This window comes from Atractosteus spatula, chromosome 5 (genome assembly GCF_055471065.1).
Source record: "Atractosteus spatula isolate fAtrSpa1 chromosome 5, fAtrSpa1.hap1, whole genome shotgun sequence".
Classification (NCBI taxonomy): Eukaryota; Metazoa; Chordata; class Actinopteri; order Semionotiformes; family Lepisosteidae; genus Atractosteus; species Atractosteus spatula.
The window spans coordinates 5,935,132-5,961,896 of NC_142710.1; the positions used below are offsets into that span (position 1 = coordinate 5,935,132).

Below are 26,765 nucleotides of genomic sequence, written 5' to 3' on the forward strand. Positions count from 1 at the left end.
CCTGGGTGACGGGGCCTCCTGGTTGCCATGGCAATGAAAGGCCTGGTTTTTTTTGGGGGGGTGGGGGGGGACAGGGGAGGGTTTGTGCGGTTGCCGGGCCGACGTGACCTTGCAGCCACCCTCCCAGCTTTGTGCGGCCCTGTTTAACGATGGGGGCGCCTTGTGGAAAAGAAAAACCTCTTCGCCTTTATTTTGTTCACCTTTCGGGGGGGGGGGGGGGCGCGTTTCTGAAAAGTTAAAAACGGGGCCTTTTGTGAGGCGATGTCCCGGCGTAACTGACCAGCCAAGAAAAAAACAGCACAAAAACATGTTTCCAACAAGCCTAATCAGGTTGTAGGCCTCTTTAAACAACAACTGAGATTTTTGCCATACATTGACGCTTCTAAAATACTGTTCAAAACACGTTTGTTCAGCTGTTCCCACTCTTTTCTGGATTTATAGAAATATTCTCCTACAGTTAAATATGCCACTGTCTGATTTTCTTTTAATATAACTTTGAATATGCGCAACATCTTCCAGTCAATTAACCCACAGTCTTAAGTTCATAAGACAGGTATCGGATGAGAGGAGCCCATCTAGCTAGTTTGGTAATTAATATCTTATTGGTGCAAGGGTGTCGTGTCGTCCAGTCGTTCCTTAAAAATGTCTGCAAGAAGGCAGATGATTTGTTGCAGCCTCCCGCCACTCTTGGCGTAAGAAAGCGCCTTCCGTTCTAGGCTTTGAGAAAAAAACATCCCAACGCAGTAAGCTGTGAAGGCCCGGATTGACTCATCCAGCACGACCACAGGAAGCTGATTAAGTTTACCCCTTGACCCTGAGGGGCGACAGCCCACCGGCACCTTTTGATCGCAGCAAGCTGGGCCCACTCAACACCTCAGCAGGGGGATGCACAGAGACGCTGCAGAGCGCTGATGTTCCAGTAGGTGGCAAGTTGTCTGTTTCTTGTGGTCAGGCCCAAGCAGCGCTGGAGAGCATTGACGCTTTCTAAAAGCGGTTTGATGATGTGTGTGTAGGCAAGGTTTAGTTCCACCAGCAGGGCTTGGAAACATAGGGGGGAAATAAGTGTGGAAGGTGAGACAATTAGCAGCTTAGTTTCTACACGTAGCAGCAGGCCGTTTTTTTCTGTTTCCGATAACATGTCTCTTTTTTTTCCATGACTGTCTCTTTAAACCACCTCTAAAAGGATTCTTTCTGGGGTCTGGGTGAAAGCCAGTACTGGCATCTCAATTCCCCCCTACAATGGATGTGCACCTCATTTTTCCCCACAAGTTCTTGTGGGGCCAAAGCAACAATTATGGTTATTTAGAGTCCCCCGGTGTGTGAATATCGCTTAATATTTACAGAACGTGTGGTGCATGTGAGCTTGAACGCACGTCTTTGCGTGCATCTGCATACATGTGTAGTGTGCTTTCAAGACCTCTTATGAATACTGGTGGCGAAATGCTAGTTCATGAGGTCACTGATCTCTGTTGCACACGTCTCCTTCGGATTCATTTTTACTAGTTTCCGATAGTTATTTTTTAGTCTCTCCTCGTGCTGCGGTCAGTGGATGACCCCTTTTCGCAGCCTCCGAGCAGCTGTAAGATCGAAAGCCCCAGGTGCAGACAAGTTTCAGCACCAGAAGTCAGCTGACTTAACCGTCGCCCTGATTGGCGTTCGTAGGACTGAGGTGTCTTGATCTAACAGGTGGATGCCCTGTTGTGCCACTGTTGGGCTCCGTCTCCCTCTGCAGATGTTGGTATCTCCCCCTCTGGGCTGAAAGCACCCAGATATATACGGCTCATGTGATAAGCCTGGCACAAGATCGGGGAATTCTTAACCGCCTGTCCCTACGGATTTATTTTGTTTCTTGTTTTGAGTGAACAACTGTAATTCTGTCAGAAATGGACCGCTAGACTTGTCCGTCCCGGCTGTTAGATAGGCTTGTTATATTTTCCCTCCTCTGCCAGCAGTAGGATTTCTCCCTCCACTGTTAGCTGTTTTTCTAGTCCTTGATATTTTCTATCCAGTCCTTCGACGTTTGTCCTTTGACCAGCTGACCTTTGCCATTGGATTACACAGGAGAGGAAGCAGCAGCAGCAGCACTGAGTGAGCCAGGTTTCCAATCACATTGACACGATCTGCTGAGCCATGCAGGTGGAAGCTCTGTGCTCCTCTCCTGTTGGGTTTGATGGGCAGCACAGTCTTCTTGCAGTGTGAGCTTTTGTTCAGTCTTCTTTCCAGATGAAAAGGGTTCCAGTAAATAGGGCTGCATGATGGCTCCTGGGATGCTGTCTGTGTGGAGTTCATATGTTCTCCCCGTGTTTGCGTGAGTTTTTTCCCCCCCCAGAGTGCTCCTTTTTCCTCCTGCAGTCCAAAAACATACTAGGCTTCTGAAATTGGGCCTTGTGTGTGTGTCTGGGCATCCTGTACAGGGTGTACCCTGCTTATCATCTGTTGCTTGCTGGGATTGGCTCTTACTCCCCAGCAGCCCTGAATTGGAAGAAACAGTTTAGAAGGTGGACGCATAGATGGTTCCAATAAATACTGAAACATTGCTGCTCAATAATTCTTGTTTTCCTTCCAAAAGCCTTTTAGAATCCTTTCAAACCTTTTTTTGCGCTTGTTTCAAAGCTATCATGCATGCGGGGCATAATATTGACCTATAATACTGGACTTGGCTCCACGTGGAGGGGGAGGACTGCACCACACAAGGGATGTTAAGTCCCTCTCTCTGAAAGCTATTGCCGTTTGCGGTTTCATAACGGCTCAGACTCTTCACTAGTGAAGGGCCTAGAAGTGGTGGTTAATTAGGCCAGTTAAGTCATTGAAGAGGTTCGAGAGGGGGGAGCTCAAGGTTAAAGGTTCCACGCTGTAAAACAGAAAGCAAAAAATGTCCCAGCTGTTGGACTTCTTCACACACTTCACCTTTGCTGTGATTCAGTCAGAAGTCGGCTGCTTGTCTGTCCTCGACATTAGAAATGCTTCTTGTTGGACGAGGCTTTTTTTTCCTTCCCACTCCCACCTCGGTGCCAAAAGCACAATTTTGACTTCTTTTGTTAGGTGTTTTTTTTTTCTATCTGCTGCTTTCTCGACTCGGCCCCAGAGGTGGTCAGTCGAAGGCTCCCAGCTGGTCTTGTCCACTTATTTCAGCAGCAGAGGAAGCAGTGCTGAGTGAGCCCGCTTCCAACCACACTGGGTGAAAGTGACATAGACAGTGTCCTCGATAGTGGCATCACTGTATGGTCCAGCATTACTGCCATTCATAACAAAGACGCACTACAAAGGCTTGTGGCAACGGCGCAGAGGATTATAGGGTGCGATTTACCATCGATCAGTGAGATTCACACGATCCGCTGCCTCAGTAAAGCCCTGATCCATCATTCAGGATCCCAACCATCTCGGCCACAAACTGTTCTCCCCCCTGTGCTCTGGCAAGCGGTACCGCACTGTTAAAGCACAGACCACTAGGCTGAAGAACAGCTCCTACCTACTGCAGCTCACATCCTTAACAGCTAACTGTAAAGCCTCCGAATTCAATGCACCTCTGCTCCTTTTGCGTGGACTGCCATGTTTTTTTTCCCACTACCACATTTATTGTTCTCTCCAATGGATTTATTCTGTTGTTACTAGTTATTATGCACCATTTTGTAATGTACTGTCTTCATTGTGTTGTTGTCTGTCATACTGCCATCCTATGTACTGTGTATGTGCTGAGAGGTTGGCGCAAACAAGAATTCCAGGGTACACATACAAACTCCAAAACGCTCCTTTCAGCTCTCTCTCCTCTCTACAGATGCTACCCGCTCGATAGTTCTCGTACACCTTTTCTGGAATGACCTGTTACTTGTTCCGTTAACTTGTTGATTGATTCAGAAATCTCAAGTAGAGGCGGCAGCTCAAGATCAAGGATCGAGATTGAGGGGTGCTGATCGAGACGGAGGTCATACAACACAGGACCTTGTTGAGTCGCACCTAAATCCCACCTGGCTTAATGACCATCCCCCACCCCCTTCTGTCTGTTTTCCAGGCTCGTCCCCCGCTCCTGGGATTCTCCGGCCCCAGTGTTCGCCCGGGCTTCAAAATAGATTCTCTCAGGAGCAAAGTCGACCTCCTGAAGCTGCCCCTGTCCCTCTCTGCCAAGGCGGTCGGCACTCGGAAGCTGAAGGAGGGGGGTCCGCCGGGGCGCAGTGGGAACGGCCAGAGGGAGGAGGGAGGCAGAGGAGGAGGAGGCGGCGGCGGCGGCGGCGGAGGAGGGGGAGGAGGAGGAGGAGGCGGGGGGACCGGCCACCGCCCCCGCAAGCCCACCTTGAGCGAGGAGAAGTCTCGGAGCAGCACCATGGACACGGAGTCGCAGTACTCGGGCTACTCCTACAAGTCCAGCCACTCGCGCAGTTCGCGGAAACACAGGTAAACGCGGGCGAAGCCCCAAAACCGCGGGTTGACCCCCTACGTCATAGAGCCATCCTGTGACGCCGCTGTGGCTGTACAGCAGCTGGAGGTAAAACAGGATCTCGCATACGGGGACCAAATGGCGGACTTCACTTCGTTCCGCTGGTTCTGGGCTTCTCAGCATTTTAAGGACTTTGTGACGACGTTGTGCGTTAGTGGAGCTTTTCAGCGGCAACCTCTCGTCTGCGGAATATTGTTTCATTAAAAACCCTCCTGCTGCTGATGTTTCAAAGTTTCACCTCAAGACGTGCTAGTTTCTGATGGCCTTCAATTTACATTCGGTTCCTCTATTGTCATTTCATGTGTATACATGGTTTCACTTCCTTTTCGTTTTTTTGTTTACTGTACTCGACTTGCAGCTGTAAAGTACCAGTATAAGAGTGCAGTTGATTGGATGGAGATGCTTTGCAATACAAGTGTGTTGCAATTGCTGTTTAAATACTTTATCACCTGACTGGTGGAATTCATCTAATAACCAATTTCTACTGTAAAATAATTGTTTTATAGAAACGTGGTGTAAGAAAACCCTGATTGTCACCATGTGACACTTCTATGCATTTCCCACTGTTTATCTATCCATCCACTTTCTAACTGCTTTATTCAGTACAGGGTCATGGGGAAATCTGGACCCTATCCCAGCAAGCAACTGGCGCAACTGGTGCTATTGCAGGGCACACACAAAAACACAGACATACACAGGACCTAGAAACCAGTTAACCTACCAGTATGTCTCTGGACTGTGGACAAGAAACCCAAGTGAGCACAGGGAGAACATACAACCTCTGTGCAGATAGCGCACCAAGAATTGATCCCAGGGTCCCAACTCTGGCGCCACTGTGCTGCCCACACACTTGTTTCTAGCATCATTAAAATGCAAGTAGTTTAACGAGGTTAAACTTAAATAGGTGAACCTGCTGCTAAATAGTCCTTCACAAGACTAAAAGTGCACCCAAACCCTGGGTTATGCTGTTCCCGAGCTGCTCCCCACAGCCAAGGGTGCTAATAAATTGCAGTGCTGGATTGGCGACAACAGCCTGATGTGTGCATTGTCAAGTAAAGGTTCTGAAGAAATAAGAGGGGAGTGCAAGCTTTAAGCCCATACGTTGAAGGCTCCCAATCTTGTAGGACATGTGTCAGATGTTTTTGACATGCCTTGTCTGGATTGGCGGACCACTAAAAGAGCCCGGAGTCTTAGTAATGAGCTGACGTGATCAATCACTTAGGCATCTCTCGGTGCTCCTAATTGGTTTGCGGATGAACTCTGGAGACATCCCTGGGAATGACCCTAATTAGGTTTTCTCCTGTTTCTGTTGGATGCCACAAGGCGTTGTAGCAGCACCACCAGCTCAGCACTAGGGAACCTTCCAAATTCTTTCATCTCTGGTATTTTGCAGACCACCCCCCCCCCCCCCCCCCCACCAGTGTGAGCACCGTGCAACATCTGTCCGGCCCGAGATTAATTTTAGGCGGATTAGGGCATTGCGTCATCTGGGGAGATCTGATCGTTTCATCCATCATGCATAGGAAAAAAAGTGTCTGATTCTGTAAAAAAAAAAGCCCTTTTTAGACTTATTTTTGTCAACTGAGACAGCACAGTGGGATTGCAGTATATATACAGGATAAAGCCAGGCTAAGGTGCAGTGGGGATTGGCGTCTCATCATTTGTCTTGTAGATTGTGACAAATCTATGAGTTTAAGCTTAATTAAGCCCTTAGTCGAGAGGAGGAAGCTACAGCGAATAGCCGGGGATACGTTTTGAACCAGAGTTTCTCTTTTCTCCCCCCCCTCAGAGAACGGCGGGACAGACATCGTTCGAAGAGCCGAGATGGTAGTAGAGGCGATAAATCTGTGACCATCCAAGCCCCTGGAGAGCCACTGCTGGACAATGAGTCTACCAGGGGGGACGACCGGGTGAGTGCTTCTTTGGGTCTGCTCTCCTCTCTCTCTGTGCGGCCCATGAGACTTGGGTTTGGCTGAACAGAAGTCAAAAATGTCCCCAAAAGGAGGGCATCGGTCTTTCACAAGGCGAAGATAAAGCAGATGCCTGCAATCAATTTTTTTTCTTAGATGTAGGTCCTTTCCTTGGCCTCTGTGTTTCTCATTCCTCTTACCTTTGTCCCTCTCTCCTCCTATCCTCTGCTTCCTTCTCGCTCATCACTGATTCTGCTCTCTTTACCTTTTGTGCTCATCGGTTTCTCTCTGCCTCTAAAAATAAAAAGCCGGAGAGATGAACTGTGGGATCCCAGCATTGTGAGGCAGCCTTTTTATCCCTTGGTTTTGTCCCACGGTGTCCGCGCACAATGCACGCCGGAGATGAGACAGCGGGGCGAAGCTCTCTCTGAGGGAGCGAGCGCTGATTAATGATCAGCCGCGGGCCCGGCGACAGCATCGGTCTGGCTCTCTTTGTCCGGCGTCTGGGCGGCCAGGAGCTGCCAGGCTTTTCCCGGACGACGGGGATCAGCCGGGGATACTGCCGGGATTCTCCGCCAGCTGCGAGCGCAGAGGAGCGATGATGTCGCCATTGTAGGGTCTGCAAACCTGGTGATGCTGCATGAACCTGTGGTCCCCAAGCACGTCCCAGGAGGCGCCTGCGCACGCAGGAGTGAAGAGGCTGAACTGCATTGTTCTCGCAACAGACGTGTGTCCTCTATTGCAGCCCGAGAGAGAGAGTGCTCGAAACCAGCACCTGCGATTGTGTTCATGGTATTGTTAGAACTGGTTAGCTGGAAGGATAAGTGTTCTGCCAAAGACCTCGAACGGCACTAATGGATTAAATCGGGATGAATGTTCATCTGAATGAACTTTGGTCCAGTATATATGGACCGTTCCCACGTTAAGACCTACTTCCTGTCTTACTCCGGAAAACGCTCTTCCTCCTTCCCTCACTGCTCTCCGTCTCCTTCCTCTTTCCTCTGCTGTCTCTTACGGTCTTGTCTTCTCTCTCCTCCACGCTAGGATGACAACTGGGGCGAGACGACGACCGTGGTAACGGGCACCTCGGAGCACAGCGTCTCTCACGAGGATCTGACCCGCATCGCCAAGGACGTGGAGGAGTCGGCCGCCCCCGACTGCCGCCGCTTCCTGGGGCCGGCCCTCTCGGGGGCCCTGGGCCTCTTCGCCTTCCTCACCCCGCTGGCCTTTCTGCTGCTGCCCCAGCTCCTGTGGCGGGACCAGCTGGAGCCCTGCGGGACGCCCTGCGAGGGCCTCTACGTCTCGCTGGCCTTCAAGCTCCTGGTCCTGCTCATCGCCTCGTGGGCCCTCTTCCTGCGGCCCCCCAGGGCCACCCTGCCGCGGATCTTCGTCTTCCGCTCGCTGCTCATGGTGCTGGTGTTCCTCTTCGTCGCCTCCTACTGGCTCTTCTACGGGGTGCGGGTGCTGGAGCCCCGCGAGCGGGACTACCGCGGCATCGTGGAGTACGCCGCCTCGCTGGTGGACGCGCTGCTCTTCATCCAGTACCTGGCCATCGTCCTGCTGGAGATCCGACAAATCCAGCCGGCTTTTTGCCTCAAGGTGGTGCGGTCCACAGATGGGGCCAGCAAGTTCTACAACATCGGACATCTCAGGTATTTACTGTGCTTGCAACCCCCTGTTCCTCCGGTGTAGACAAGAAGGGATCATCCGCCTCAAGCAAGTTGGGGCAGAAGCACAGCTAAAGCGATCTTCCAGATTTCCATTTTGCTTAGGGGTGCACAGGAGAGTGTGATGCTTCCCAGCATGGCCAACCAGCTGGAAATAACACGCCAACTCTTACCAGCCCGCTAGATTGTGGGTACCATTGATCATCACTGGGTGAAACGGAGAGCTTCCCATGAATATTTCCTCAGTCTTCCACCTGTCAGGGGTTGGTCAGGGCACTGTGGCCAAAAAGCCATCACTGAGGGGGTAACAAGTTTGTCAGAGCTTTAGAACAGCACAGCTCGTGGTTGCAGAGAAAAAGGCAGACAGCTCCTTGTATTCCACAGGAGTGGGTGCCCACAGAACTAGTGACCCATAAAGGAAATAAGTAACAGAGCTCATCCAGAATGACCAGAATTCTCTGGAAAGGAAAGCGTGGTTCCAAATCCGCTTAAAAACACAGCTCTTTCTCTAGATTTTTTTCCACTTCAGTGCGTTTAGACTTAAAGAGGAACTGCAGGTCCAATTTCTCAGACTGCTTATTAAATTTCAGTAACAAAATAAATTAATTGGGAGAGAAAAAAAAGACCAATTTTGAATTAAGCACAAATCGCGAATCTTGTTGAAAGTACAGTGAATTGCTATGTTGTTGCAAACTGGGACGAGATTGGGCCCTTCTTGCTCATTAGTCACTGAAATGCGATGTATGAACGAAAAAGTCAAGGTTGAGCAGCAGGCATTTCACCACAGAAATATTCCAAATTGATCTGCAGGCAAAGTTAATGAGTACTTTTTGTCAAAAGCAATATCTCTGTTGGATTAAAAGAGATGTATTCACAAGCCTGCTTGTTTACAATGTAATAAGGTCGCTTAAGATCACTTCACAGATGTTTTGTTGCGTCGTTCTGAATGGCAAATTTGTAAATTGGATTATGAGTTACTGTGTACCTTTTTTGTTTTACTGTGGTTTGAAACGCAATGATCGATACCGAGTCTTTCGGTGTTGCAGTGTTGCTAAAAATAGTGTTGCAGTTCCTCTTCAAGGGGAAGTCTAAGAGGGGATTTTAGCTTAAAAGAGTTTCACATCGAGGCCATGAGGGCATGGCTTTTAGGCTTGAAATCCAGTTTTAGGGCAGTCAAGTGCTCAACCCCACCAAGCTGTTTTTGTGCTTGTTGCTTTAACATTTGAACATTTCAGAGCCCAAAAGGCATTGAAATGTGTTGCTTCTCTCTGTCCCGGTTGCAGTATCCAGCGAGCGGCAGTTTGGGTTCTGGAGCGCTACTACAGCGACTTCCCGGTCTACAACCCCGCCCTTCTCAACCTGCCCAAGTCCATCCTGTCCAAGAAGATGTCTGGCTTCAAGGTGTATTCTCTAGGAGAAGGTAATGGCTAAAATCGAGCAAGTTCCCGAGCAGGTAATCACAACTGTTCTCGAGATTTGGGCTCGTAATGCGACTGGACGATGTTGGGTCCTGTTGCTCTTGCGGTATACTTTCTGTAAGGTATAGATGCATGATTTTCACAGTATGCGATCCATCCATCTGCAAACTGCTTCCTTCAGTTCAGGGTTGTGGGGGGAGACAGAGCCTATCAAGTTCAAGTTCACATTTATTTGTCACTCCAGTCATATACAAGTATACAGTGGAACGAGATATTGTTCCTCCTGGTCCATGGTGCAAATACAGACAGGACACTGACATAGACATTGTAGACAGGATACACATAGTGCAAATTGCGGATAGTGCAAATTACAAGGCAATACATAGTACAATAAATGCAACACACTGGGGGGATTTAAACCCTGTTTCTGGAATTGGAGTGGGTGCAGGTAGATAGCCTGACAGCCTGTGGGAAGAAGCTGTTCCAGAGTCTGGTGGAGCTAGCCCGTAAACTGCGATATCCTTTCCCAGATGGTAGGAGGGCAAAGAGTTTATGGGAGGGGTCATCTACTATAGTGGAGGCCCTGTGTATCCCAGCAAGCAAGGGGCACACGTCCATTACGTATATTAACCCAGTTAACCCCCAGTTAGGATATTTTGCTGCTTAATGCGTTTTAAGAAAGGATCCTGGGCATCGCTCCAAATGGGTCCGTCTGTCAACTGCTTGGGGGAAAGCATTTACGGCCGCGTGCTTTCGGTTTTCCCGCGGAAATCTGCAAGGACGTCGCACTTCCTGCTCATTGTGTGCGTGTGCATTTCTTGCGCTTCCAGAGAACAGCACCAATAACTCGACCGGCCAGTCCCGCGCCATGATCGCGGCGGCCGCGCGCCGGAGGGACAACAGCCACAACGAGTACTACTACGAGGAGGCGGAAATGGAGCGGCGCGTCAGGAAGCGCAAAGCCAGGTAGCGTGCGCTGGTGGGCTCGAGCGCCGACTAGCTGAAGGTCCGTCAGTATCAGGACTGGAACCGGTTCCCTCCTGAAACTTAATCGGGACAGAATGCTTGGTACCCAGTCGATACAGCATTCAAGCACACCTGAATATGGGCACGGTACAGCTAGGCCACCATATGAAAGTGGAGCTGCAGTCCTAATTTCTCAGAGTTGTTATGAAATCTCAGTTAGAAGAATTAATTCATGTTCTAGAAGAAACTTAACAGATTTCACATTATGCACAGAATTGTGAACTTTACAAAAGCACTGCAAGTTGCCATGTTGCTGCAAACTCGCATTCAAGTTCCTATGAACATGAAGCAGCCCTTCCTGCACAATAGTCACCTTAATGACTGATGTAATGTGATTTTTATGAATCCACTATTTCTGTTCGATTTAAAAGATGTAGAAAGAAAATAAAAAAGATGACATTGCAGTTCCCCTTTAAATAGTGCAACAGATTCAAATGACATTTTCCCTTTCACCTTTCAAAAATCTGATTGATCTTTTACCACTTTGTATCTAGTGATGTGTTTTATGGGTACACACGTGCAAATGAACTGAGGCTGGATACAATGCTGTGTAAAAGTATAATGTGTGTTCAATTAACAGATACTTCCACAGCAAACTAACGGTCTCTGCACCAAAATCCAACATTTTCCTGGTTAAGGCCCCAGAGAAGCAAGTCATCTGGACTAAGCTGTCCATTTCTGCACAGAAAGCGTTTTCACAGGAAGGCGTGGTATAGAACAAAGTCTTCTCTCTTGCAATAAGGTCAGATCAGTTTGGAGCTGAGTGTGGGAGGCCACAGAATGCGTTATATACTCGACTCTCCATTGAGGGTATTTTTTCCTTATTATATCTTGTATTAACAGTGCTTAATATGGACTTTACCACCTGGTGTTTTTTTTTTACATATTTGGCTTCAGAGAGTTGAAATCCTTAACACCCCATTGTGTTCAAGGGTTATTTTTACCTTGATGGAGTGATGGTCACTCAAGCTTTCGTTCTGCGTTGTCACCAACCATGCTACCAACACCTCTGGTGACTATGCTGCTTAAAATGCTTTATTTAGATTTTCGAAAAGGAAATGTGAGGGGGGCCTCTTAAGTGTTTTAACCTATAAAGTTGCCCAGAGCTCGGTGACCCAGATCTCTCTCATCTGAGCTGGTAGCCGATTGTGATCAGATTTCCAGGAAAAGAGGTAATTGGCAGGCTGATTTTTACTTTGTAATTAACTTTTTTTTAAAAAAGAAAACCACCATTCATTTCGCTTTATTTTCCAGAGGGTGCTTTGTGCTCATGAGACAATCTCAGAAGCAGATGTGACAAACCTGCCGGCTTCTGTCTTTTATTCACAACCAGTTGTTGTTGTTGCTCCTCCAAGGCTGGTGGTGGCAGTAGAGGAGGCATTCACCCACATCAAGCGCCTGCAGGACGAGGACCAGAAGAACCCTCGGGAGATTATGGACCCGCGCGAGGCGGCCCAGGCTATCTTTGCCTCCATGGCGCGGGCCATGCAAAAGTACCTGCGCACCACTCGCCAGCAGCCCTACCACAGCATGGAGAGCATCCTGCAGCACCTGCAGTTCTGCATCACGCACGACATGACACCCAAGGTACGGCGCTCGACCCTGCAACCGAGGCCCTGAACCTTGGACAGAGGGGCCGAGAGGTTGACAGAACCGCGTAGAGACGGGCTCGGAGAGAGACCGGCTCGTGGGTGGTTAACGTAGACCTGCTGACAGACAGGCTAGGTGTTATCATATGCAAGGCAGCAATCTGTCTGAACGAGAGCATGTTGGGAGTTCTAATGCGGTTAGGTTCGGTGACTGACCAGATCCTCCAGGACTAACCGTACCGCTCAGGCGACAGAGATAGGTGGTGAAGTAAAACTCATAGATGGCCGTATAGAAGTCTCTTTGACGTGGCTCTGCGGTTTTCTTGTTGACGCAGGTCATAAACGAGAGGAAAGGACGATATTGTAGCCCCATGCTCGGTGGCATCATCTTTCCCACAGACCGGTGTAGACCCATTAACAGATGGGCTGCCTGTTATCCTGTTCAAGGCAGCTATTAGTCTGAACAAGAGCATGTAGGGAGTTTTCATGAGCGACTCGCCAAAACCTCCTGCTTACCATACCTCTCTGAGGTTAGAGATAACCGGCAAAGTAAAACGCGTGTCCTGACGTCTCTTTAACATGCCTCTGCAGTTTCCTCGTTGGTACAGGTAATAAATGAGGGAAAGAAGGTATCCTAGGCCGTCTGCCTGGCTTGGTTGTATCCTCTGTCCCGCAGTTGGAGCTGAATGGACGGGTTCCGGCATCGGGAGGGGTTCGTAATACTTTTTCCTCCCCTTCCTTCCTAAATTCAGGCCTTCCTAGAGCGCTACCTAACCCCGGGCCCCACGGTGCAGTACCACCGCGAGAACACGGCGGGGCGCGAGTGGACCCTGGTGAGCGAGGAGCCCGTGACCTCCGCCCTCAAGGAGGGGGCGGTCTTCGCCCTGCGGCGCCTGGACTTCTCCCTGGTCGTGACGGTGCGGCGCATCCCCTTCCTGCAGCTCCGCGAGGAGTTCATCGACCCCAAGAGCCACAAGTTTGTCATGCGGCTGCAGTCGGAGACCTCCGTCTGAGACCTGGCGCCAGGAAGAGGCGGGAGGGGGTGGGGGGTGGGGGTCGGGGAGACGGGCACTGGAATGGGGGCGGAAGGTGAGCTCGGGGGGTTTGGGGGCGCAGAGGCGCAGAGGGGCGCCCCGCGTGCCCGCTGCCGTCCGCTTTTTAACGGAATCCGCCGCCTCGTCTGGCTCTGTGACTAACATGGCAGCCGCACAATGCCATGCGACTTTCCTGTGGCTGTAGCAGTGAGCGGGGAGGGAGGGGTGTACCACTTTTGGAGTGAATCGAGTGTGTGTGTGCGCGTGTGCCAGAGTGTATGCATGATTCAAAGAGCCTGCGGACTCAACCTAAACGCAAATGTACTTTTTCTGCAGTTTTAATTCCAATTGTGTGATGGGTTCCAGCAGATCTTTGAGTGTGAACCCCACGTTCCTAGACTCAAACACCAGCCACTCACACTTCAGATTTCTGCCTCCTCATATGAGGGGACAAAAAACCATAACAACTTAAGGACGTTTGTAAACCTGCATTCTGATTGTAATGCCATGTTTGAATAAGCCTAGCTACGTCCACTGAGAAGTTTTGAAACTGCATTGTTGCTCTGTATTTCTGTAAAACAAATCTTGAGCTACGTTCCACTGACACTTTGGGACTTTTAATTTCTTCCAGGGCTGTGAAGTCCAGATTTTTCTGAGAACTGGATGACAGTTCTCTATGGCAATTTTTAATAGGGACTGTATTGCACACTACAGCAGTTTTTTTTCCCCCCAAACTCACTCTAAACCTCAGACTAATTGTATTTAGTGCGCGTCTTACAACAACAGTTGGTTTAGTCAGAATAGGGAGGATGTGGAGAAATGCTTGCTCTTCACGCAGTTGATTTGAAGTTGTACGCCAATACATTGGCTTGCGGCGTGAGATCTTGTCCCTCTCTGCTTTGGCTAGCGTGCACACACAAAGGAACACTAAAACGTTCAGGTATATACTATTGTCCTGACACTGCCAAACACATGCTTTGTAGAAGTGTACAGTATGAATTCCAGTGCTGCACTTTATGTGGATTTTAAAGCATTCGTTTACAGAAAAGCTCTCTACAACCGTTATCACCTACAACGCTAATCAAAAGCACCCGTTACAGCGGTGTGCTGCATGAGCTCATGGGCTGCACCTTATGCCAGTCAATTTAAAACCCGAAATGACTGTTTCCTGGAGTCTTGATTTCACACGGAGGTTTGCAGGTTTGAATGAATGCAAGGCACAGTTGGGCGGGGGGGGATTTTAAGGACTGCACTATGGTTTTAAAGGGCAGCGGTCCACTCAATTGAAAATAGATGCATCTTTTTTTTTTCCCAAACTCCCTGAAAGAAGAAATTGGGAGAAGCTTCATATCGACTCTTTTGACTTGCGATTCTCCTAGAAAAATGCTGATCGAAGGTTCTAGTGAAAGTTTTGGGAAGTGTCTGATCTCTATTCTATAGGCTTGTTCGGTTTTTAAAGTATTGTTTTCCAATTGTTTTGACTAACCCCATAGGAAAATAAGCACAGGATTAAGTAAGGATGGGGAGGAGGTATACGGAGGGGGATTGGGTTTTAAGAAACAGTGTGCATCACGCCTGTGACTCAGCCCGTCGCCTGCAGGAAAACTAGCTGAATATCGTCGTTTTTAGTGAGGCAATGGTGGCGAATTTCCGTTTGGAAACCGACCTCGGGGAGAGTTTTTGAGAAAGCCCGAAGCGAGGAACATGAATCTGCTGTCATTTAAGCGAAGGGAGATAGAAATGCCTTACACAGCCGCTGCCGCCTCCTTCCTCCTCGTTGGTCAGTTTCCTTTGCCTAAGTCTTCCTTCGCCTAAGTTCGGTATCCGCTTGGGAAAACAGCCAACTGGTGTGGAGATGGAGCGGTCCTTCATATTGGTTTGGACAGCTGCCTGGGTCCAGCCGAATTCCCCCGCAGAGAGGAGGAGAACTGCCCCTGGTCTTGAGGAGCCAGCGGGAAGGACGAGTAGTATCAAGCAGGTGGAAGTGTAACCAAAGCCCGGACTCCTGTTTTAAAACTAAGTGGGGGTACGTTGGGGGAGGTAAAGGGAATACGGGATCGGATGTGAGGGTTTTGCGGGTGGGAGGGTTGTGGATTTTTGTGCTTGCGGTGATGGACATTTTGTGGGCTATTTTTATGTAAGCAAACCCGAAGAAGAAGAACGTTGATCCCCGGTGCATCGTCGTATCGCCTTGTGCAAGAAGTGCGTCATTTTCGCAGCCCTGGCCTTCCACCCGTTGTTTCGGGGAATGCCAATTGAAATTAGGCTGTTTTTTTTTGGGGGGGGGTGGGTGGTTGAAGAAGAAGGTCATTCTTTCGCCCTTACTGCTGCCACGGCGATGTCGCCATGGTGTTAATGGTGCCTCGGGCCCCATCTGTATCCCCCTGCTCCGTTTTTTTCTAAAACAATATCGCAAATATCAGCCGCTGTGGCTGGTGAACGTTTTTTTTTTTTTGCAAAAGCCTTTAAGGTGGCGAAAACTAAACCCTGGCTTTAACGTTGAGGTAAGTCATCAATGAAATAACGGCCTGGAGACCCTAATAAGAAGCCGACAACGGCCTGTCGTGCGGATCTGACGCTACGCGCTGAGCGGCGCAAAGGATTTTATTTTACTCGTCGTTTTTATTTCACTGTTCTTAGGAAGTTTACAGGTGTCCCTCTTAAGATTCGGTTCTACCAAAATAACATCCTTTTTGTTTTGCGACCTCCTTATCGAAGTAGGTTCTGCATTTAGGCTCTGCTTTCAGACAGTTGAGAACAAGAGTCATGGTAAAAAAAAACGGCAGCTTTTCTAGGTCTCCTTAAATTATCCTGTGTCCCCCCGTGAAAGGGTTACATGGATCCAAGTCAAGCTTAACTGGACCGATTTGTGGAGAAGGGATAAGTCTTCAGCCGTCCAATATCTAAATCTGAAGAGATCTGGGAAAAACCCACCGTGTTCTGGATTTGGGGAACCCTGCGTTGAGTATGACCAGCCGTCTTTTTGAAAGTTGACATTCGGTCTCACCCTCATTGGCGCCCTCATTGGTCTTCGCCCGTCTCTGTGAAATTGCCTCTGGCTCTCTCAGTCCAGTCAAGGAGTTTTTTTTTTTTAATCGCAAACGGCCTTTAAAAAGGCAAGGAATTCCAAATTAAACGGTTTTCAATAGAACCGTATCAAGATGAAAACTGGCCGAAAATCCCAAGCGCTCTGCGATTTCGAAAGGGGTTTCTTAGGGACGTCTGAGGCACCTGCCCATTATAAAACCCAACATTTTGACTGCCGTCCAGACTTAGTTTTCCTTTTTGTGAACTGATGATTAAATTGTGGGATCCTTTAGCGTTTTAAATCTCATTTTTTTTAATACCCCCCCCCCCCCCCATCTTGGGCGTCATAGGATACAGTCTGACCTCTTTGAGCGCTGGAAGAGTCTGGTGTCCCGCGTCGTGCCAAATAAATGCCTGACATTCCATTACTTTGTAACTTTCACAGCTATCGACCAGTAGCAAAAAAAACCATCGCTGATCTGAATGATGGAGCTCAATACCTACAGTGCTTACTCTGAATTCATGAATGTACCACGAGCTGTGTGTAGTGTTGAGACTTTTAGTCTCGTGGGCTATTTGCTATTCCCGTCCTCTCTCATGTATCTCAATGGCGTGTGTGGGCTCTTTCCAGAATGTTCCTCCTCCAAATGACGATTTGGGATGGGGGGAAAACCGCAAAAAGACTGGAAGGATCCAAATGTTTAAAAATGTAAAAGTCGCCACTTTGAGCCACTGTGTGTAACCGTCACGCATTGTGTATATAGTGTTTGTTTTTTTTTATGATGTCGCATTCTGTGAAGCATTTCAAAGGCGGAAACTTTTTTATAAATACTGTAGATTGTTTTAAATAACGGGAAAAAAAAGAAAACTTGCATTTTGTTCAAAAACGTTTTAATGCATGCAAGTAGTATAACGAGAAATGACACTAAGCTTTTCTTGTGTTTTCGTTTTCTATTTTTTTTAATTCTACAAATGTTTTTAAAATGTCGGGAAAAAACGTTTTTACATCCACCCAGCGGAAAGACGCTGGTTTTATGATATTTGTAGATTTTTTTTTGTGAGTGTGTATGTTTTTTTTCTTTTGATAATGATAGAACTAAAAGTGTTACCTTTTTTAAATAAACAGTTTCTCCCTAGAATTGTAATTTCCTTTTTTTTTAAATCTGGTCTCAGAAAAGTATAATATACTCAAAAAGTATAATTTCCACTCCCACTCCCACCCCCCCGCCCCCACACCCGGAACAGTCTGCAGCCCCTACAGAAGAAACGATAGTACTTTTTTATTGCTTGTAGTTGTCACTAAGCTGGGACGTCTGACTGGAACACAATGCGCTTTCTATCGCTGCTTATGATCCTTCGATTCACAGGTACCGTAAACCTTCTTTTCTGTGAATTGTTTTTTTACTAAAATCACATCTTTAGACGAAAAAAAAACACTTCTGTAAAATGTGCCAGACACGACAAGATGCCTACGTATATGTTGATGTAGCCGTGTTTGGCTTCGAACAGTGTCTCATTCGCTGACTTTATTAATTTAATGGTTTTGAGAGAGTCTGAGCTCTTGGTTGGTAAACCAGTCAGTCAAAATTCAGGAAGCTCAAAGGGAGATAAGTACACGCTATAATCAAGGACAGACAATGGCAAACTTGCATATTTCCCGAGACCTGACACTCCACTGTGGTGTAACTGCTGTATAAAAACTAATGTACTTAATTTTACTTATTTTACTGTCCAGATACAGTAAGAATCATGTTTAAAATCCAACGTTTTTTCACATAGGCAGAGTGACTATATACCCATATAAACTTCATTAGAAAAAAGAATCGGAAGACTCAAAAGTTATCAGACGATTAAAAGAGACCTGATGGTGTTGTGAGCACATAATTTTGTATTTGTAAAGTAAAAAAAAAACGTTTTAAATCCATTTATGTTTTGCATTGATTTATGTTTGCAGAATTGAGAGCGATTAGTATACAAATATCTACCTAAAAAGTAAGTTAAACTTAATACCACCATTTTTCCAATCTTTCTGGACAAAAAGCAATTCAAAATACTTTACCCCACTGGGGGTGAATAATTTAGTGCTGGAGGTTGCTGATTTCTGACTCAAGTTAACAATGGCAGCACAGTAATCCCAAAATTATTACAATCTCTTTTGAAATAGTGATCTACCCTATAGGAGTATGTTTAAATGAGTCATTTTGAAATGTCGACTGAAGAACTCACATCTCTAAAGAATTCACCTTTCTAAAACGTCGCTCTTTATAGGACGGCGAAGCTATGCAATGCACTGTTCCTCCTCTCCAGGTCTTGATTCTGTAATCAGGCAGCTGTTACAGGGCTCCTAGTTATCAACTACAGGCTTAGTCCTGCAAAAAGGGCTCAATTAACCCAATTGAATAATTAACTGGCTCGGCCACAATGAAAAACAAGGTGCTGTGGATCTTCAGAGTAGACTTTAGGGATGCTCAACTAGACAGAGTTTTTTGTGGAAAAAAAGACCTTAGTATCTTCGTTCTGTTTCTTGAACGTTTTGCAATGTGTGGCTTGACTCCATTTTAGACCTATTTTGATGTTTGGTCCAGTAAACCTAGATTCGAGATTTCGATTAAGATCTTGGGTAGGATGAAAACTCTGCAATCACGGGAGCTCTGAGGCTGGAGCTCTAGTGACAGGTGTCTCAAACTCAGTACCCTGAAAGTCACAAAGTCTCTGTGTTCTCTGTGTTCAAAGTCTACCAAGCGATTTAACCTCTTTTTGAAATTTCACGTGTGTTAGAGGTTTTGTCAGGTCCTTCCCAGCAGTGAAGACATGCATTCACTCGATTGAAGGTACATTATCTCCAAATAACGGAGAAGCTCCTTCTAACTTAAATAGTTAGAAGCCCTACAGAGAATGCAGTTAATGAAATGATTTGACCAGCTATGTAACTTAAGTGGCTCTGCGACCTGTCGATGAGCCTACCCCGCAAGTTTTACTGCAACAAAAATTAACACATAAATAAACGTAAGGGTGAAGAGCTTAATGTTTCAGTCATTCCAGATAGCAGCAAAGTCACCCACATGGTGCTGGCAGAGATGTGACTGACTAAATTATTTAAAGATCAATGGTATCTCTATTAATACATTTCTCAGAATTCTCTGACTAACGCAATCACGGGCAAGTTCTTCAGCTCTTAATTCATTTCCAGCTGTTAAATCTGTTGACTGTTGCCTTTCTGCTACGTTTCCTAAGTTATTTAAAAGTTCCAGCTCCCTGGTACAGAAGCTTAAGTGCTTGCCAGAGCTGTAGTGGGATTTACTGGGTGAACAGTCAGTTACATCCATCTGAGGTCCCCAGGACCAGGATCGTGGTCCCCTGCTCCAGAAAATAACATGAAAAGTAGGTGTCGAGGGGGAAGAATGATTTTTACAAAATAATTACTCTTCTCCTTTTATTTCTGCCTCACACATGCGAATTTGAATGCAGAAGTGTAACTGTGGGGCAGCCCTTGGTTTCAGCAGTTCTCCTGGGGTGACCAAAGGGAGTTTCTCTTCTGCTCGTTTGAATAAAAAAACCATTGCAGAACTATGAAGGCAGAACCGAAAGGCTTGTGCTGTGATTTCCCGCAAAAATGTATCATGTTACCCAATGTACATTGAATAGCATGCTTATCGGAAACCTGGGACATAATTTACTGAATGTCGGGGTTAGTAAATTCCCATCCTGGGGGGAGCTAGGCCCTTCTTTATCTTAATCCATTCCTCCACATTCTCACCAATTCATCCAATTCAGGGTTGCAGGGGAGCCGGAGTCTATCCCGGCACCAACAGGATACCCCCTGAACGGGACCCCTGTCCCTCGCAGGGCACACACAGACACAGACAGCTCACACTCACACTCGCACCAGGGTCCATGTTCCCAGAAGCTAGTTTACCCACCAGCATGTCTTCGTACTTCGAGAGGAAACCGCAGCACCCAGAGGAAAACTCAGGCAAACTGAGGGGGAACATGCAAACTCCACACAGACTGCACCCCAGCAATCGAACCCGGGGCCCCAGCACTGCAGGGCAGCAATGTTCCACTGTGCCAGCCTGTACCTTAATAAATCAATTAATTATGTTTTCACAGTTTCATGTGATGCTGCAGAACAGAATGTATACATAGAAAGTATATTATTATTATTATTATTATTATTAAATGTCCAACTGGAATTAAACATTTACTACTTCTGTGTTATGTCAAAACTGGTCCCATGATGGTTAAGTTTTTGGTCACCTTCTCACAGCATTCTCTGTGCTGTCTCAATGGAAAATGGACATCAAATAGTGGATTTTGTAGTGATGGTTGTAAAATACTGGTTTAAACAAACACAAATGCTAGATCTTGCCATGGCTAAGATATTCATTTCCTTGACTGGACAAGACTGCTCTTTGCTCCTACAGATATGGTTTACAGCGACCTGCATTTTGTATGTTAAGGTACGCGTGTCTTTTTTGTGAGCCATTGACAAAAAAGTAAATGTCAATAAACTACATGATACGAAATTTAAGGGTTTGCAATGGGGAAAATCTAGGTCTTCCCCAAACTTTTAATAAATACGATTCTTTGCTCAATATCACCGTGTAAAGCGTTTTCAGCTTCTAGGTTTCTTATTTAGACCATTTTGTGTTTTTTAGATTATTTAGACTCAGCCTGTTAGTGATCAAGGAAGAGAGCACAGCATGCAGCAATATCAGAAGACAAAGGGTCTTTCACACTTTTTGCAAAAATGAACTACAAAGGCTGCATAGCTGTCAACAGGAAGCTTGAGGGGAAAAATCGACATTTCCTATGTAGCTTGGTGGTCTTGCTGGGGCTGTTAATATGGTGCAATTAGTTCATTTCTAAAAGCAGACATCAAGTTATAACCTTGATAGCATGGGTGACCATCTACTCATCCACGGGAAGCTGTGTCTCATGAAGTTAAGGCTCCCTTTTCTTCCCGCGTTTTCACAACACATTTCTTGGTCCTTCTCAGAAGGCCGGGGGTCTGTCTGTGTTACCTCAAGATCTTGTCCGCAGAGGCACACGATGCCGAGTGGGACTGATCTTTAGAAAGAGTCTTGTTCAGAAGCCACTTCCCCACAGAAAATCTGCCGAAAATTGAAGGGACTTAAAAAAAGTGCGAAACACAGAAGGGCCAAATCTAAACTGTGCCAACATGCACCATGGAGGCCCTGAATAAAAAAAACCAAATGTAGAAGGTTGCTGTCTTCTAAGGTTGTCTGAATGAGGTTAAAACGAGATATTTAAGAAGCTTTACCTTCACTCAGCGCCTGGTGTTTGCATTTAGTTGGTTGATCTCTAAATGAAACTGAACTTTGACAGCTATCAAATTTTAGAACACAGGCGAGCTCTTTGGCGACTACACTTACTCACCAGCTTCCATAAAGCCGACTTTTTGTAAAAAGCTGTGTGCAGTCTCGGGCTTGTTCCACGTTCCCCTGTGTGCGTCTTCACTTGTCGGAATTAATTTCCACTGTGTTTTTCCACAGTGTCACCCTTTTTGTAGTGGCTGAACAAAATGCTGGTGTTGTGAATATTTGCCGACTACACTTGAAAAGTTCAGTTTTCTTATTAAATTACTGCATGGTGTACTGTAATAATAATAATAATATTGTAATATCTTCATTTTATTGCAATATTATCACTGTCCTCTTGTAATAATAATGACAACAGTGGTCAGTGTGAAGGTTTTAAGAGTAAGAGTGCCTTTTCGACGTATGGAAATTGTGTCCTATGTAAAGTTGTGTGGAAAGTGTACCTGAAGTAAGTAGGGAGTTTACTCCCCTTTGGTGTTAACAGCTAAAACTCTAAAAATGAGTTCTAAAACTAGCTAATAATGAATTGTGTATTAATTATGCTAAACCTTTGAGAGACACAATTCAGTGAATGCCTGTAAAAGACCTGAAACTGATACTGTGTTTATGACAAAGACAAAATAATCGAAAACGCCCCAAATTATTGGTTAATATGTTTCTTTCCATTTGCAGGTGTTGTTGCTATGGTTCCTCAAGAGCTCGTCAGATTGAAAGGGGAGTCAGTTCTTCTGACTGTTCCAGGACACAAGCAGCTAAAATTCATCAGAATATCATGGAAGTCTGGAAACAATAACATAGTGGAATACACAAACGACACAGACTCTGTTTTGTTTTACCCAAAATATAAAAATAGGGTGCAGTTTGACAAGAAGGATTACTCTTTACGCATTGGTCACCTGGAGGAGGGGAACAACGGGATTTTTAAAGCAGTAATGATTGATATAAATGGAATTGATACAACTGTGGCAGAGTACAGCATAGTTATACAAGGTACATGTCTTCAGCTTCTTATTTTGCTTGACTTTGGAACACTGATGCAGAAACCTTATTGGTCCTGTCCATACAGTACCCAAGGTTGCCTTATTTTGCCTAGTGCTAAGAAGGCACATTTTGTATCTAGATTGTAATTTCTGTCTGATTGTATTTACAGTCCCTTTATGTCTGCTTATTCATACAACGGTTACTTTTAAGTATGCTTGAGCTTTCAGTATTTCTGTTTCAGAGAAAGTGCGCACCCCAGAACTACTGGTGAATTCCATTTCTAACATAAGCCATTCCTGCAATGTATCAGTAACATGCTCCATTGGTAGAGAGGTCTGGGCAACCTACTCCTGCAATCAGTTTAGTTGTCATGCGGTTTTGGAGAATTACACCAAAGCTTCAGGCCTGCAAATCGATGTCTCTCTGGACGGCGGTGCCATTGTGTGTAATGCAAGCAACAAAGTCAGCTGGAATACCACATCTGTGGCACTAAAAGACTCCTGCACAAGTAAGTGTGACAGTACAAGCAAGCATGATAGCACACGTAGGTATGATAGCACAAGTAAGCATGATAGCACACGTAGGTATGATAGCACAAGCAAGCATGATAGCACACGTAGGTATGATAACATAAGTAAGTTTAACAGTACAATTAAGCACGATGGCACACGTAAGAGTGACAGCACAAGTGTGATAGCACTAGTAAGTGTCTGGTGGAAGACTTTTTATGTCTTCTAAAATTTTATGTCTTCTAAAATTCACGTTTTGCCTGACACATCATTTTGTTCTAATCAAGCCTGTTCCCTTCGTTTGTGCTGTCACTGATGAGATTAACCCGTCGTTCCAGGCGAGAAAAAGAATTTCATCTCTCAAATCATCATCATCAGCATAACCCTGGTCATCATCCTCCTCATCATCGTCATCTTAATGTGCATCTGCGCTACAGTAAAGTTCAAAAAGTTCAGCAAAACAAATACAGGTATTCATTCTATAGTCAAATTCAACAGGCAATAGAACTAGAGACAGACATGTTGCCAAATACTCCTTTGGGCTCCTGCACATCAGTATCAGAGATCTAGATGTTGCTATGGTCAATAAACCTGTTAGATCTGCTCCAGCACATGAAGAACAGAGGACTTGGACTTTCCAGAAGTGGGTGATATTTCGTGCATGATTCTGTAGGCTTTCAATTGGTTGGGATTACAACAGGAAAGTACAGAATGTACTATACACAGTCATGTCTCTTTAGGGAATGTAGTCATGCATGCACTGGTGATTTTTGTCTCTTAACTTTCCCTCGTAACCATGTGTATCACATGGGCTTTTCGAAAATACATATGACGGTAACATGATTTTCATTTCACGAACATTCTGGAAGCTAAATACAGTCTTGAGAATTTAACAGTGTTTGTAAAAAAAACCTGATTTAATCCAAGTGATCAAATGAGATCAAGATACTTTTCGAAAGAAAGCTTTTTCATTTTCCTTTGTTTTGTAATACAAGAAATACATATTTTCCTAAAACATTGCATATTTCAATAGCTGTAGTCTTGTTTGAAAAAAATCCCATTTTTAAGTGCTGTCTAATTGTGAAAGCGGTGACAAATACATATGACAGTATTTGATTTCACTTAATTACTGTATCGTTATTCCCTGTCATATGTCCCTAAGCTTTTTAAGAACCAAACTCTTTAATACAAACAAAAGTGATTACACTTTAAAAAAGGAGTCCTTGAGCACTAGATCTTGGGGTTTGGTCCTGTTTTATCTTAACTGTATCAGTTCAACATTTTTCTCAGGTGAAGAGCTGTTTATGACTTAAGGAAACAGAGAAAACCTGCTGGAGTCTGAACCCCAAAGACTAGAGTTGTGAAGTTCCCTACTTGGAAAGACTGTCTCCATTTTTGATGAAAAAAATAGAACCCTGATGTCAAAGCTGTTTGGGGTTATGGGGGGTATTTCTACAAAAAGTCCTTGTTTCTCACACAGAGTTTCTAATATTTAATACAAATTCAATGACCTCTCTCTTTTTGTGTGAATAGACCCAGAGCAAAGCAGCAGCATTTATGAAACAGTGAAGAACAATGGGCAGGTAATGTTGTTACTATCATCAGAACCTTCTCCCCAGACTAGATTTGAAAAACTTTTTATAAGAAAACCAAAATATATATATTATTAGAAGTATTGGGCAGCATGGTTGCTCAGTTGTTAGGTTCTAAAGGGCCAGTGTGTCTGCAAGTGCTTTATTCCAGCTCATCATGTTAATGGCTTTAATGGGACTTGCTTGATAACATCGGGTGCTGCCCTTTACAGCTAAAAACCAGCACTCCAGCATCAGGATCGGATACCCCTGCTTGGAAGAGTTATGTGACTCTTATTTACAGTGCTTATTTGTTCATGAGCGGGGCCAGCCACATGGGGGCGCTGTTGTACAGTAAATGAAGGACACACCAGCTGACAGGAGCCCACTCTGCCCTAGTGGCACGGTTGACAGCTGAGCTCCAAGCCGCTCTTTCTGAGCTCCTCTGCCTCTGTGCCTCAAACGAGTGCCATCCGTGACTCTCTCCCTGGATTCTTCTGGCTGTTCACATTTACCGCGCAGTTGGCTGGGTAAATCAGGACAGAAGACAGCAGATTTCTAGATTAGAAAGAATTTGAGTCACATTGTCCTCATTTTTTTGGCTAAAGGGTTTCTTTTGGGTTGTCTTTTTTGCAGGAAAGACCTGGGAACCTCCCCTCCTCTGGAATTCAGACTGTGTATGATGTGATGCAGGGGAACACATACATTGGAAAACCACAGAGCCCGGAATCAGATCTCAGAAGTATATACAGCACCGTGCAGAAATTTAATAAAAGAGACAGCCATGCAGTCCTCATCCAGAGTACTGAGTCAAGCAACGCTACTGAGTGACACAGCTGCTTAGTTCCTGGAGGTGACGATACTCTCTTGACCAGGTTGTGGTGCTGGGAAATTCCTAGTGCCTTAAGGAATATACCAAAACTGGGATGGCAGTATAATAGCATCAGGTATGTAGTCTGTCCAGACCAGACCTGCCAAGTTGTTTCACATCTGATGAAGAGGAGTATATCTGTGCTTTAATGTACAAGTGGGAACACTGCAGAATAGAGCATGTGATGAAGAAGGCCAGGGATGATCACTGTCACACATCATGGCACCATCTGCATTGTGAAGAGTAATTCTCTTCCATTAGTGAGAGATCAAACCAATAAGGGATCCACACACCCTCTGGCTGGTGGGACAGGTGTCACTGCGGGAGATAACTGCTTGTGCTCTGCAAAGTCCGATCATGGTGACCCCAACACTCTTCCTCCCTGATTCGTCCGCCATTTGGTTTGATCGAACAGCATATTCTCCCCGGAACTTCCATTGATCTTTAAATTTGCTTTGACTATATCCCCGGACGTTCCACTGATGTTGCAATTCTTTAAGATTGCTTTGACTATATCTGTGGGGTTCTCTGGGAGGACAGAACCCTATTTGGGAATACTTTTCATCTTGTCAAGAAAAGCATTTGTGCTGACTTCCCGTTAATAGTTGTGTTGGACAACATCCAAAAACATAGGGATAAATTTGATCTAGAAACTTTACCCCTTAAATTACTAATAACACAAATGCAGATGCCAGAATGTACAGTAAATGCTTTCACTGTGACTTTAACTGAATGATACATACTGCTATTTCTATGCAGTATTTCTTTAAACCGTGTTGTGGTTCACCAGAACTGCATCACTGTCACAATTTTTGCAGCTGCACTTTAATTACCCAGGGGACAGGGAAAAGCCACAGAGAACCGAAGACCTGAAAGCTGAAAAGTCCACTCAGAAGGGAGAAATCCACAGTCACAACGCGCCTTATGGACAGCGTGTCAGTAGTATCCTACATTAGGACATTCCCATACCGGTGGAACTAATAGAGTCTGTGCTACTGAATACAGCTATAGTACCAAAGCCTACAAAGTTAAGAAAAGATTTTATTTTTTTTGTCAAGAGACTTATATTTATTCCTCTTCCCCTGTTTATCACATATGTCTTTTTACTTTATAAAAATAAAATATTTTTCTAACAAACGTTAGCAATCCCTTGGGATGCCGGCTGATTATTAAAAGGTCTTTTTTGGTGTTAAACCCTAAGGTGGGGCCAGGCAGGGAGTAACGCAGCAAGCTGTAAGGATGACTGTGATTTCTGCTGTCTGTTTGTCGAGTTTGCTTCATCTTTTTTCCGGCTTTGCAAGCTCAACAGTTTTGATTCCCTGTTTTCTAAACAGAGATGTCTTCTGTGGTTTGGTCTGGAGAAGTGCAGTTCCCATCCGTACATTGAC

The 26,765-nt window shown here is 45.7% G+C and overlaps 2 protein-coding genes across 3 annotated transcripts; both read left to right on the forward strand.

Moving 5' to 3' along the window:
- Positions 1 to 4,013: 4,013 nt before the first annotated feature.
- vangl2 (VANGL planar cell polarity protein 2) lies at positions 4,014 to 17,240 on the forward strand. The gene is made up of 7 exons (XM_088915636.1): positions 4,014 to 4,389; positions 6,222 to 6,342; positions 7,387 to 7,994; positions 9,293 to 9,429; positions 10,258 to 10,393; positions 11,809 to 12,040; positions 12,795 to 17,240. The coding sequence occupies exons 1-7, from the start codon at positions 4,319 to 4,321 to the stop codon at positions 13,053 to 13,055; spliced, it is 1,566 nt and encodes a 521-aa protein (XP_088771762.1). The 5' UTR covers positions 4,014 to 4,318; the 3' UTR covers positions 13,056 to 17,240.
- Positions 17,241 to 17,361: 121 nt separating this feature from the next.
- Positions 17,362 to 26,514, forward strand: LOC148833686 (SLAM family member 5-like). 2 transcript variants are annotated; one of them, XM_088915637.1, is made up of 6 exons: positions 17,365 to 17,470; positions 22,118 to 22,435; positions 22,668 to 22,934; positions 23,274 to 23,405; positions 24,469 to 24,518; positions 25,143 to 26,514. In XM_088915637.1, exons 1-6 carry the CDS (start codon positions 17,431 to 17,433, stop codon positions 25,335 to 25,337), a joined length of 1,002 nt encoding a protein of 333 aa, XP_088771763.1. In that variant the 5' UTR covers positions 17,365 to 17,430; the 3' UTR covers positions 25,338 to 26,514. The 2 variants fall into 2 exon arrangements, with proteins under 2 accessions (XP_088771764.1, XP_088771763.1); XM_088915638.1 differs by lacking the exon at positions 23,274 to 23,405 and having other exon boundaries at positions 17,362 to 17,470.
- The last annotated feature ends 251 nt before the right edge of the window (positions 26,515 to 26,765 follow it).